General features: G+C 41.0%; 1 protein-coding gene across 7 annotated transcripts in view; it reads left to right on the top strand.

Annotated features, from left to right (window-relative positions):
* The first annotated feature begins 755 nt into the window (after positions 1–755).
* The window catches only part of DMXL1 (Dmx like 1), an 86,955-nt gene continuing 73,477 nt past the window's right edge, over positions 756–14,233 (top strand). For all 7 annotated transcript variants that reach the window (XR_015261388.1, XR_015261389.1, XM_086769836.1 and 4 more), the window contains exons 1-2: positions 756–896; positions 11,214–11,339. Coding sequence is in view for 5 of the 7 variants with exons in the window: in XM_086769836.1 (XP_086625962.1) it covers positions 810–896; positions 11,214–11,339 (213 nt within the window). In the remaining 2 variants the exon portion in view is untranslated. The remainder of the gene's footprint in view (positions 897–11,213; positions 11,340–14,233) is intronic.

The raw sequence follows: 14,233 nt of genomic DNA, 5'->3' as shown, positions 1-14,233 counted from the left end.
GGGTGTCCCAGGAAAATGTCATCTTTGTTTCCCAAGCCTGAGGGAACCACGTCTCCCATCCCATCCCATAATGTCCTGCAGGAAAGCTGCAGCCGAATCCCTCCGCTTGTGAAATTATGTGGCCTAGAAGGGGGTGCATTTGGGGTGACCGACTCTCTTGAGGGTTACAGACTCCTGTGTTCTCTCCAGCCAGGTGGGAGGTGGAGTGGCAGCTGGCTTGACAAGTTTTGACTCCCCCTCCTTCAGCCCACCTCCTGGGTGACCCACACCGATCCCCTCGGCACCAGGCCGAGGCAGCATTTTCCAAGGCTGCTTTACTAAGCACGTCAGACTCACACTGAGCTGCCGTCACCCATAACCTGCCCTAGCAACTACGCCAGCTTGAGTAGGACACAGACCACCCACAGCCTCGACAGGGCCTCCGGTTCCCGCCCATTCTGCCCTATGGGGCATGCGCGGGGAGGGCCCGCCCCCTCGCCCTTCTCGTCGCCGGTGGCAGCCGGCGCGCATGTGCAGTGGCCGGAGCCGGCGGTGAGGCGTGGGCAGGCGGAGGGGAGCGGGGCGGTGCCGTTGTGGGCGGGCGATGACGGTGACGCCGCAGGAGCGGGTTCTCGCGAGAGCTGGCGGGGAGGCAGGCAGCGCGCGGGCGGCGAGGCCAGTGGCAGGGGGCGCTGCGCCTCCGCGCTCCGCCCCGCCCCGCCCCGCCCCGCCCCGCCCGCCGCGGCACCGCCCCCGACCTGTGTGCCGCCGCCTCCGCCGTCACCCGCGGGACTAGGGGCGGCAGAGCGGCGTTCGCCCGCTCGCCGGCCATGAACCTGCACCAGGTGCTGACGGGGGCCGTGAACCCCGGAGACAACTGCTTCTCGGTGGGGAGCCTGCACGACCAGCCCTTCACGGTGAGTCCTCTCCACCGGGACCCGGGCGCCTCCGCCGGGCCCGTTCCCGGAGCCGGCGCCTAAAGCGGCTGCGTCAGGCTTGGAGCAGCCTTGGAGCGGGGCGGCTCGCCCCCAGTAAGGTCGCCGGGCGGTAGCGGCACTGCCCGCCGGCGGCGGAGGGTTCTCCGATGGGCCTGCGGCACCGCTGCCTGGGGCCTGGCCAGGGCGGGCGGGGAGGCATGCGAAACTTTGCCGGAGCGGCGGCGGCGGCAGCAGCGGTTCCCGAGCCCGGGGGTGCGGGCGGGACGGGGACGGCGGCCTTCGCGGCGGGGCAGGGGCGGGTGCGGTGCCCGGCAGCGGCAGGCGCGCCCAGGCCGCCCTTCGCGGGGGTTTGGCGGCGCAGGAACATGGTGGCTCCGGTACGAGGTTACATAAACGTCAGCCGGTACATGCGACTTTCTGCGGAAGGGAATTTCAGCGCTCCCTTTCAGTCAGATGTGCGGTTGAAATCTGTACGGGCCGTGGCTGAAGAAGATCTTGAAATACCGTGCATTAGTGGTAAGATTGTAAAACCGTTCTGAACTCCCTGTCGATGTTTGTTCTTACAGGGGAGGGAAAACTGGCAGTATTTAGTGAAGGCTGACGCCTTTTATTAGTGTTTGTTTTCTTCCCTTTCCCTTTTATTTTGTAAACAGACTTCTGTTGTGTTTTTGTTCTGAAATATACCCTTCCTGCCTTCTGTTTTGGGCTAAAGAGGCATGAAATAAGACACAGCACAATTTCTCGGTGCACCACATTTAAGTGTGTTTAACCTTGCTTTTTCTGGCCGCCCCTAACTACAAGATAGTGCGGTTATGAATTTGGTAGGGAATAATAGATAGACGTGCAAGAATTAAGAAACTTTTTTTTTTCTGTCCTGTCTGGTGTACACAGTTAAATTCAACTAGCTACTTGCAGCTTCCCCCTGTGGCACTGGGGCAGTGCCAGTGCTGGGGACGTGGGGTGCAGCCGGTGTTCAGGGCAAAGCACCTCGAGCTGCTTCCCCAGAGGTAGGCTGGCTCTGCAAAGTCCATTTATCTACCACCTTGTACCGATGATGTGCCTGCTTCCAAAAAGAAAAAGAAAAATGAATCCTGTAAATTAGTTCATGTTGGAAGACTTCTTAAACTGCAGCTTCAAATTCCAGCTGTGCCAGACTTTCTGATTTTACCTATCCAGAGATGTTAAAGACCCACCAGTAGTGGGAAACCATTTAGTAAGAGGCAAGGAGGTTTGCTTTACAGTCAAATTTTAGTAAGCATTCAAAGTATGTTCTTGTGAGTTTCCCGTTATCATATCATTCCTTTTTGATCGAAAGAGTTCTGGTTATCAATGTCACTGAAGTGTGCTTTGCCTGTTATGGCCTAACGGATCAAAAGTATTAGAGCTCCCCAGTAGTGGATAAGAAGAGTAAGAGTCACTCTTAAGGGAGAAAGGAATGACAGGGAAGTGCGGTTTGCAGTAACTGTTTCTGTAGTCTCCTTTTTACAAGAGCTATTTTGACATAAATATAGTAACAATGTTTTCTGTAGACACATTCATCTTGCTTTGTTTTGTCCTGCCCAGAAGGTTATTAATGGATTTATTTTCCTCAGATTTAAAACTACTAACATATATATCCTCAACTGCTTTAGTTTTTGTTGTTGCTGTTACTCATTTTATAATGCTATGTTAAGTTCATGAGATTACTCAGATGCTTTTCCTAAACTCTGAAAAATTGGAAGCAAAGATTGTAAAAAGTGCCTGCACTCACTGAATTGCATGTACCTGTTTGCATATGTATAGTTCTGTTTTAAAATGTTATTTGAGATACTTGTCCAAATGGTGTGTAGTTGACAGAGATTTCTTGTTTTGGCATTCTTTTTTTAGGATGTGAAGTGTCAAATGGAGCTTGAGCTTCCATTGAGAGAACACTGATAAAGAGTTTTTGGCGTGTCTTTTATTTATATAGGAAAAGGCTCATAAACATCAAGATACATAAGAAGTATGCCTGTTGTTTATCTGCTGAGAGTGGGTGGTAATAATGCATCGTACACTAGATGAATGAGAACTTAGCCGTTAGAAGTCAGAATTTAGTTGTTTGCTCTCTAAGTGCTTCTTCCGAAATCTTAACTGTTTTGTTTTCTGTGTACTTGTCCACGGTGGACTACATCCTTTGGTTGGTTTTGTTGTTTTCAGGTCTGAAATATTTGAGTAAAAACTCATTTGTTTAAAAAGTTCATGGAGTTGGTCGCATAGGATGCTGCTGTACTAGTTATTGCTGAAGTTGTATTTCAGTTATTGGATAACCAACACTAATACCCTTTTGGTGACTGGTTGATTTTGTGCATTTTTGCTTATTCAATTCTGCTTCTCTAATATTTTTTCTTTGGTTTTTTTTGTTTTTTTTTTTTTTCCAAAGTATCAGAAGAGGGGGGAAAAATGACTGTAAGCAATAGTAACTTTACAAGCACAAGTCCCAAGACTGGCACTGGAAGTCACCAAAAAGCACTTTTTTTGTAGGGGTGAAAATTTGAGAAAAACATAAATGGCATGGTTTATTTCAAAACAATCAGAACCTTTTCTGGACAGATTTCCTCTCTGTATGTGGTCAACTCATCCTGGACTTGAGACTTGCTTTGTATGATTGAGAAAACTGCAAACTTCAAATGTTAAGTTGAAAAGTACTTGGAAAATGTGTTTTTTTGGATAGCTTGGTGAAGATCTCACTAAATTTTCCAAAGATAGTGGGTTGTGATATAAAGATTTCCAGCTTTCTAAAATTTTTTGATAAATAGAAGTAGATTCTGTGGCTCAATAAAATTGTTATTTTTCTGTCTAGAAAATACTTAACATTTTCTTTATCTTTAGAACTTCATGTGTATCTGCAGTCAAGAAAACGGACTGCTTGTGAGTCACTCAAGAAATTACACTGTTTACACCTGCTTCTTGACTGTAATTCAGAAAAGAGAAGGAAACCTTGTTGATAACTTTTTTTTTTATTCCATGTTCCAATTAACTTATGAACTTAAGAAGTTAATTTTTTAAACGGAATTAATCTAAAAAAAAAAATTGGATAAAACCTCTTTACACTTCTATAAAAAGTGCCGTTTCAGAGAGACTTGATCCTAACCGCGTGGCTGATCAATTTACCACATAAAGGTGTATGTTAGTTCAAGTACTTTTGATAGATTGGAAGGGTTGTTTTTTTTTTTTCTGAGGATGATGAAAGAATATTTCTTAAACTTAATTAAATCTTCCTAATGAATTTTTTTTTTTTTCCAAAAATAAGACATGTATATGTAATACTTACTAGTCTACATTTTAGTGCAATACTAGGGATGGATAAAGACCATACTGTGCAAATCATTTGCTTTTCTTCTGTTAAAGACATACTAGTGCAAATTTATATCTGCATAGGTGAGGGTTTTTTTAATAGAGTAATTCCACAAGGTACCATGTGGCTCATGGTGACTGTGGTTTTTTATTTTGACCATTCTGTGCGAAGGAGAAAAAGACAGATGTTTTTGCAGTATCACCCACTTAATAGGTTTATTTGCCCTTAATTTTTATCTTTACTTTTTATAAGAATGACCTTTGTTGTAAAGTTTTCTTCAAAGAGGAACCAATAAGGAGGGGGGAAAAATAAGAGAAGTGATACACAAGGAAATACTCCTGCCCATGCCTATTTGTGTTGCATATAATACATATTTAGCCCTTACAGACTGAGAATGTATTATATTTATATGCTCAATCCAGCAGAAGAAACAGGTACCTGATGTAATTAATAGAGATTAGTTTTTTCTGGTTTTTTTTGTAGTAAGTTTTTGTTTCTAGCCTACAATGCTTTTCCTTGGAATAGGGTTTGGTTTTTTTTTTTTTTTTTTAAACTGGAAAATGAATCTTCTCCAAGGTATAATGGTTTTAAAAATATCTACTGTAAACTTCCACTTTCAAACATGTGATAGAAATATTATTCAACTATTCTACAATTGCAATCAAATCTTTTTAATCGATCAATTGGATGTGAGCCCTGGCATCCAGATCTTTGGGACTTGCTTTATTTCGTTTGCAAGGCACATCAGAACCCTTGAGGCCCATCAGGGATAAAAATAGCCTTGATGTGGCTTGAGAATTACCTTGGATACAGTAACTGAATCAGTCGCAAAACAAAAGAAGCAAAAGGTAGTGTGCATTGTTATACTGATTAAGCTTCCAGTATAGCTATAGCAGGAAGAGAACACTTCCAGCTAAGTTACTGTGAACTGTTAAATGCAGTCCCTTGGTCTGCTTTGGCTAGGTGATTCTGTGTGACCTTGGGCCCAGCACCAAGTTTTGTATTCTCTTTCTAGCCTATATATTCATCCTATATATATTTACATGTATACGTAACTTTATAAATGCATAGGTGTGCCCACACATACTACTGCATTCACCTGTGGATAATAGCTGGCAATTCATAAGTGTACTTGTGCCCTTCATATAGGACATGTAGGTTAAACCAAGTTTGTGCAAGTTACATGAGATAATGTGTCAGTCCTTAAGTAGCTGTGGAAGAAACTATAGCAAAAACTTTGTATGCCAGTACATAGAAGAAATATATGAAGAGGGTAGAGTGTAAGGGAAATAATTGCTTTAGAGGTGCTGCATTGTGTAGGAGTTGAGGACACCTTCATTTGCTTTTCTTCTGTTGAGAGCAGAGTCTGATTTGCCAGTGCCAGTCTCTGTTTTTAAGAGTTGTGCGTATCAGGCTTTCACTTTAGAAATAAATTAGAATAGTTCATGTAATCGTCTATGCTATTTTCTGTTAAAACTAACATGTTTTTAAAGCACTATTATTGTCAAAGTATCTGTTAATCTTCTCCAAAGAAATGTAGTTACAGGAATAAGAGCTGACATCTGATAAAAAGAATGGGTAGAAATTGTGTGAAAACACAGTACTGTATGCAAAATGACATTTATTTTCACAGGCCTTGAAACATCTTTCACTTCCTAATTTCAGGCTTGTTTTGCTATGTCAACAACTAGTGAAGTCCATGTTCCTGCAGTTTGAACTAGTTCTATCTTGTTTATTTGTGTAACAGAAGAACAAAGCATTGTTTAATAAACATTCCAAGAACATGATAATGTCAACATTTTCTGCTTGTCCCATTGTGCAGAGACAACTTTTTTGTAAATACTCTAGGACATTCTTAAGGTGAAAGGCCTTTATGGCTTGCCAAAATCAGACATAAAGACTCTGCTTGCTTTAAAAAGGCATCTTGGGGTTTTATCATCATTATTATTTTAAAAATTAATATGTATTTAGGAAATCTTTCCTAGTTGAATTGTATGGCAGCATTTTGTGCCTCTCCCCCTGTCCCCTTCCATCAAGGGCCAGGTAATGTGGACAAGCATAGATATGAGAAATGCTTATACTCTGAAATTGCTTCTTGCTCTATAAGTAATGGAATACTTGAATTGTCTTTTTTTTTTTTTCCCATAGCTTATAAAAATGTAATTTCAGTAGCATCTGTCAAAATTAAGATGAGTGACATGCAAACTATTGTGGACAAATCTTGCAGTAAAAAGTAAAGTTGGCTGGTAGGGAGAATTAATTTTTGTTTTATCTGAGAGACTGTTAGGGTATAGAGAGTATTGCTTACTTCTGAATGCTGACTTTCACTATACTATGCTAAAATACCTCATAGAGTTTTCGGAGATTAAAAAAACAATCTAAGTGTAAAATTAGTCCAGCAGTTAGTTTTATGCACTTGTTTCAGAGAAATGTATTTATAGGATACTACTGCTTAGAAACCTCATTCAGAACTGGAGTCTGAGTTCAGTGAGCACATGTAAGAATGTGACTTCTCTGCACAGAGAAAGTCTAATGGGTGAGTTACAGTGGGGACAGCAAAGAACCAAAGGAAGGACACCTTAGGACGAGGGGAACACTCAAGTGTTCCTCCCAAAGTATCTAGTCAGAGTGAGGTTGTAATGGGATTGGGATGGTAGGCAACAGTAGAACAGGGAGTCTGCAGCAGTTTCATTTGCGAGACAGCTTAGTTACCTTCTATTCAGACACTTTTTTTCTCTCTGAAATTTATTGTTTCCTTTCCCTTTGCCTCCCTTGTCTCTTGTCTTTTGAAATTGTGGTTCTCCTGCAGGCGAACATTGACTAAACATCAAAAATAACCTCCAAGTCATCATTCGTCTGCTTGTCTGTAGTTATATTTGGAAGCTCTTTGAAAATGCTTTTTTTTTTTTTTTTTTTCCCCCCCTTCCCTTTCTACCTCTTTGAGGACAGATCAGCTCTACAAGCTTATGAGCTAGTCGGTCATTCTGCAGCTTACTGAGGATTGGGAAGTCGGTGTGACCAAGTATGATCTAATCCATCTGAATATCCTGATGTCAGAAGTGATTCTTTTTTACCTAAATGTCAATTTTTTTTCAGGTAGTGTGGAGAATTACCAGAACGTAAGGATGGAATGACTGTATTTTTCTTCCAAGAAGATTTTTAAAAGGCACTCCTCTCACCCCCACCCTGGCCTGGTGTCGTAGTTCAGCCCTGATCGGGACCAGACTACGCAGTCTCTCTCTCACTCCCCCCACACTCCGAGAGAATAGGGGGAGATGATATAAGGAAAAATGGCTCGAGGTTTGAGATAAGGACAGGGAGAAATCCTTAAAGTTACCGTCACGGGCAAAACAGACTCGACTTTGGGAAAACTATTCATCTATTTCTAAAACTAGCAGGAGAATGAGACAGGGAACAAGATAACCTCCCCCCACCCCTCCCTCTTCCCAAGCTTAACATTGTCTCTACTGCCTTCCCCCCCCCCGAGCAGCACAGGGGGGAAGAGGGAATGGGTGTCGTGGTCAGTTCATCACGCGTTGTTTTACGCCGCTACTTGGTCGTTGGGGGAAGAACTCCTCGCATTCCTCCCCTGCTCTATCATGAGGTCTCACCCACAGGTGAGACCTGTGACCACAGTCCTTTGTGAAACTGCTCCGGCGTGGGTCATCTCTTCCACGGGGTGCAGTCCCTCCTGAACAGCTGTCCCAGCGGGCCCTCCACGGGCCACAGCCGCCTTCAGGCATTCACCTGCTCCAGCGTGGGGTCCTCCACGGGCTCCAAGTGGATCTCTGCTCCTCCATGGACCTCCATGGGCTGCAGGGGGACAGCCTGCTCCACCATGGTCATCACCACAGACTGTAGGTGAATCTTGGCCAGGAGCTGCATTACTCCTCCCCCTCCTTCTGAACTGACCTTGGCCGGTCTGCAGCCGTTCCTCACAACAGGCTGGCAGACGCCTCTCAGGATCCTTTTTACATCTTATTCACTTCTCATCTCCTCTCCACTTCTTGCAGCCAGGCTGGGCTGAGTTGGGCCCAGTCGGCTGCCCAGTGGGAGGCCAGAGGGTGAGGCCTGCAAGGCCCACAAGGCTCGTGCCTCCCCCTCTCTGCCCCCAGCTCAGCTGCTTCACATCTTCTCCTTTTTTTTTTCCTGTTTTCCCCTACTTAAATACGTTATCGCAGAGGCGTTATCACGGGACATTCTGCTACCAATTGGCTTGGCCTTGGCCAGCCGCGGGTCCGCCCTAGGCCCGGCCGAGTCCACTGGACAAAGGGGAACAACTTCTAGCTACCACCTTAGGCCCCCCCTCACTAAACAAAATCACAACACCCGGATTCTTACAAGTGCACTTATAATTAATTGTTAGAACTGAGAACTGCTAGGATGAAGAGAGATCCCCTAGCTTTTCTTCAGAAAGCTCAGCTCTGATGACAAACTTTTTTTTCTTAAACACACAGAATATGGAGTTGGGCATTAAGTGAGTATTAAATAGAAAGTAATAGCTATGTTTAAGCATAGCAAAAGGGAGGAGGAGCTATAGCTCTTGGACAAGAATAAAGGGGATATTTTCAGGAAACAGCAAGTCTAGGATGCTTGCATACCTCTTTGAGCTACTGCTGTCCAGGACAGCCTGGGTTAGCAGGAGATAGCCTGCATTCTGGTACCATTTAAAGTCCTTTTCCTGTTACGTTGATGAATATGTCAGTTCCTAAAGACTCCAATGTGTAGTGTTTGATAGTTAGTCTAGCATTCTTCCAGTGTAAAATGCCAAGTGTGCTCAGGACTTTTTTAATATGGTAAAACTGATTGAGTTCTTGATGTCATTAAACATGGTTAGTTTATGAAATTCAAGATCGCTGCTGATAGTCTGTGTTGCTATACATGCTAGTTCTTACTCACCATAGTGGAAATACTGTGGTGTTGTGTCGCTACATGGTGCCAGGCTTGCCTGTGAAGTTAGAGATGGAGAGAACCAGGTGGGAGAAATCTACTAGAGTCTATAAAGTGCTGATGAGGCCTAAAGGGGCATAGAGAAGAGCAGGTGGGCTTCATACAGTCTGTGGTGCTTCAGTCTGTTAAAGACTGAAGTCTGGTGAAGTCATCTCTTTAAAGTGAAGCACTTTTTTTTTTTTTTTTTTTCCCCTTCCCCTAAAATTGCCTCCATAGAGAACACTAAATTCAACAAAATGGCTCTGGGAAAAATTGTATGTATGGTACTTCTGAATAACCTTTGTCTGGCAGATTAAGGATTTAATCAGTGAGTCACCAGGTGAGATGTTTTTTAACTAAAGAAAAAAAATGTTCTGTGAGGAACAGGTCCAGAGCTTGTGTCATTGTGATATCAAAATAATCTCTTCAACATTTGAACAAAAAATAGTGCTCAATCTCCTCTTTTGGAATGATTTTTAAATCAGACTGTTTTAGATCGTGAAGTTTAATGTATCAGTTTGTAATAAATACTGCTCTTTTTGACATGAGGAATTGCACTGCTTGAACATCTTCTTGAAGCTGAAGAAGGGACAGGACAGGAAGAGTCTCAAAAACCCGACCAATAATAAATGATCATAAATAAATATATGGCTGTATTTAGTCCGCAGAAGAATTCTAGACAGTTATGAGATTATTTTAAGGGTGACTGATGGTCTGCTGGTTGGAAAGTAATAACTGAATGTTGACTGAGAATGGTGATCTTCTGGGTAAGACTGTTTTGTGAAATATCACTGAATTCTTTGTGGGGAAAATTGTATTTGGACCAAAAGCTCCATATTTTTAATTTATTTTAATGTGTGTAATGGTATGGTAGTCTGGGTCAGGCTTGGCCAAAAGTACTCTTTCACATGAAACACTTGAAAAAATATGATCATCAGATTTGAAATTTGTAAATCTAGCATTCAATTTTTCTACTTTTTTCTAAGTCAAAAGTGTTTTTAGTTAATACAGTAGAAGTTAGTAGGATTGGTTGTAAGACACAATCATTTATGTCAGTAGATGGAAATCTTCCATCTGCAGTTTTTGTGAGACTTCTGCTCTTGCATCTTTTGGCCAACTAAAATGGCATTTTTGACCCTCTTATTGTTCTCTTGCTTTCTAACAAACCGCTATGTTTTATGCTCTTAACTTTGTTGCTAGCTTCCTGGGTCTAGCTTTTTAATGGATGTACATTCGTTGTCTTAGGACTTCCATCCTTGAATGCTATATTCTTATGCTTATTGGGCAATTCTGCTCATTATAGTTTCCTCAAGTTTCTCCAGTATCTAATCTTTCTGTCCATTTTGATCTGTGCTCAGTTTCTGACAAAACTTGCATAAAGGTAGGAAGAAACTGTGACTCAAATATTGCAGTAGTCAATCAGCTGGCTCTGTAAATATGTTACATATATCAAGTTACTCAGTGATAATATAAATTTAAGAGAAACTGAAATTAATCCGTGGAATGCAAGTAACAGGAGACTCAACAAGTCTGAAAATACACTTTCACTTTTCTGTAACTAAGCTTCGTTCTATTACCCTTTTGAATTATTCCTTATTAAATGCTTTGTTCCATTTTAGCTCCTCAGTTCTATTTCCTTTTTTTTTTTTTTTTTAAAAAAAAAATGGTTTAAAATACCTCTCTCCAGTCTAGGAAATATGTTACTTTTTCCTACTTTACATGAACTTTGTTCTTCATGCTTTTTCTTTTCTTAGATGTTTGCATAACTCTTACCTGTTTTGCTTCTTCTATCTTGAACCACCGTTTACTTGTTACACAAGTGTTGTGATGGACTTCCAAGCATGGAAGAGGAGTAATTTGCCACTTCTGTTGCTTGATTTAAAATGTAGACATCTATTTGATCTCTGCAAATACCTCTGTACTTCTGTCTAGTGTTCTACATGGATGGGATACATGGACTATGCTGTTTCATACTTCACTGATATGCTGTATATAGCTACACTGATATGCTGTATATAGCTTTACTTAATTTTTGTTTCTTTTTTCTTTTTTAGGCATATGCATCAGGATGTGATATTGTGGTGTTGGGGACTGACTTTGAAAGATTACAGATAATCCCTGGAGCAAAACATGGAAACATTCAGGTGGGATGTGTGGACTGTTCAATGCAACAGGGGAAGGTACGTAGTGCACCATTTCTAGTAGTTTTTTAGCAATGTCATGTTAAGCACCTTCTCAACAGTGTGGATACTTGCAAGTTAAAGTAAATATAGAAGAATGAGTAGTAAAATGGCTGATGCTTCATGTCTTTTTGTGGTAAGCAGCACAGTGAATGTGAAATAGCAACCACAGGTATGGATTTGCAGAAGATATGTAGGGCTGCACAGGAAGATACTGATACGCGTAGGGCTGCATGAAGGAGACAGCAAGAATTTGACTAAAAGATGAGTAAGGTGGAAGCAAAGGTAATTTATTCATTATGGCTTCACACTACTGAGCATGTCATCAACATGCTGTGACATATTAGTGACTGGCAGCAGATGAGTGCTTCCACAAAAATCACTTTCAGGTCATCCAGAAAAATGACATCTCTTTCAAACAATTCATAAAGGCATGAAATTGCACCTGGAATTCTTTATTTTCAGCTTTTGATTTTCTTATGTAGGTAAACTGGATCAGAAACATTGTATTTTGGACATTATTAGACTTCGAGTCCTTTTTACAGAGATTTTTCTTAGTTATTCTGTCACAGTAAACCAGAAATAACTGGGTAACTCTATCTATTGGGATGTCACGGTGTGTTTCTCCACTGGCTGCTGTGAACTAGAAAGGTTTTTTTGAATTTGTTGACCGTATATTAACAGATGGTGAAATACACATGCAGATCACATATCACAGTTAATCTGTTAATTTTTTCTGCAAATTTTCAAGGTCATCTTGACTGCATGATAGCAGTTCTGTATGCATTTAAATGACTAACTGTCCTTGAACTGTAAATTAACACAAGCTTTAGAATTCTTAAGTAGAACTTTCTTAAATAGACCTATGTGGTCATTCTGATTCTGCAAGTTGATATTGTTTGCTCTTAGCAATTAGACTAGATGTATTTGCAGAGTGCTGAAATACTAAGTAGTGAATGGCTAGGGATCTACTTATTGACTGGACTGATCAATACAATTCCATTCACTGCAAGGATGGAATTTCTTCTTACAGCTTCATCATCAGTATTGACACAGATTTCTCATCAGTTTATCTTCAGGTTATTCTTTGTTTAAAATCTGTAGGAAGAAGCAGAATGCTTCTTTATTCAGGCTGCAATATTTTGAACCTTTCTAGAAAGCATCTGGTTATAATTTGTAGTTTAAGAATGATGCATTTTTAATTTTTTTTTTTTTTTACTTTATGGAGAACTACTATCAAGCATTTTCTACATAATAGCTGACCTTTACCCTCTTTGAAAGATCTCTGTCACTCTCCCTTTGGATGACAGAATCTGTTTGTAAAAGAGTTATTTTCTAGTTGTAAAAGCAATGCATTGAAATTTTTCTCCATTCTCACCTCCTAAATCTAATTCTAGTTTATCGGGAAACTAGTGCCTTGTAAAACCGCTTAGACGTTCGTGTATGACCCACCTCTCCCTTGGCTTTGAAGGGTGGGGGGAACATGGCACCATCTTTTCCTCTTCCTTGTCTAGTTTTGGAGAGAAACTTAATTCTCCATTTCCAAGAATGAGATGAGGTGAAAAAAAGGGATGAGAATTTTAAATCATCCCAAGAAAGCACGTCTGTATGTGTTTATATTTACATATGTTTGTGTGTGTTAATTATGTAAACTTTTAAAAAAGTCTCCCATGGATTTGCAAGGACTAGATTCCCAAATAGGACAATTGAATCTTATGCCACTGAATCCAGCCTCTTGCCTCTGGTTGTAGCCAACTTGGTAATCAACAATTTATTTGTAAGTGAGTTCAATACTTGATCCTCTCGTACACGATGAAGCTACTGTTTCTACTTCCTCTAGTGAACATAAGAATTATCCCAAAACTTTTAATGATAACCTGGCGAAACTTTAATTGTTTTCATGGCTTGACTTGTACAAACGTCTGACAGGGTACAAGAAGATGGTCCTCTCTTCATATAATTTGAAGTGTTTATTAAAAGTTGTTTGCATCATGGCTGGTGACTGCAGTGTTACAGTGTATATGAAATGTTTTCTTTAAGGAGCAAGCTATTTTACTGATGTCAAAGAACAATCTAGGTACTAATTAAAAATTTCATTTAGTTTACATGGTAGCAGGTTACCTGTGGAAAATTGGTAGTAAAACCAGTAAGTTTGTTAAAGAAGACATTTTTAATAAGACCTTTTTTTCATAAGTAGAAGTATGAAGTATGAGTATGAAAGCTCAGTTTTGAATCCAGGGTTTATAGTTTCATGAACTATACTAGAGTGATTTTTTTTTTTTTTTTTAATTTTATGTTTAGTATGCAGGCTGTGGGTTCTTTTCAAAGGAACTGTTTTATTTTCTACTGTTTGGTAGCGAGTAATAATGTAACCTAGTACGAGTTACAGATGTTTTGATGAAGGAGAAAAATGTTGAGGACTTCTGTGCAATATGGAAGCCTGGTCGAGAAGAACATGAGTGTATCAAGAAACTATTTGGATTATACTAAAACTCTATAAAATGAGAACCTGATGTTACCAGTTATATTACTAGTTTACACAAAGTAGTGAGGGTGGACAAAGTTTTTACCCCAAGGACTGATGCTTTATTCTTACACAGCAGTGCAGGAATTACAGAGTCAAAGAATGGTGTGGGTTGGAAGGGACCCTTAAAGATAATCTAGCCCAATCCCGCCCACCATCTTGGGCCGGGACATCTGTCACTAGATTGTGTTGCTCAAAGTCCCATCCAACTTGGTCTTGGATGTTTCCAGGGATGGGTCATCTACAACTTCTCTGACGACCTGTTCCAGTGTCTCACTATCCTCATTGTAAAAAATGTCTTCATTATACCTAATCTAAATCTGTTCTCTTTTAGTTTAAAACCATTACCCCTTGTCCTGTCCCTACAGGC

The sequence above is a fragment of the Chlamydotis macqueenii genome, chromosome Z (assembly GCF_036417535.1).
Source record: "Chlamydotis macqueenii isolate bChlMac1 chromosome Z, bChlMac1.mat, whole genome shotgun sequence".
Lineage (NCBI taxonomy): Eukaryota > Metazoa > Chordata > Aves > Otidiformes > Otididae > Chlamydotis > Chlamydotis macqueenii.
Note: the sequence above shows the minus strand (reverse complement) of the source record. Positions and strands in the feature narration are given on the sequence as shown.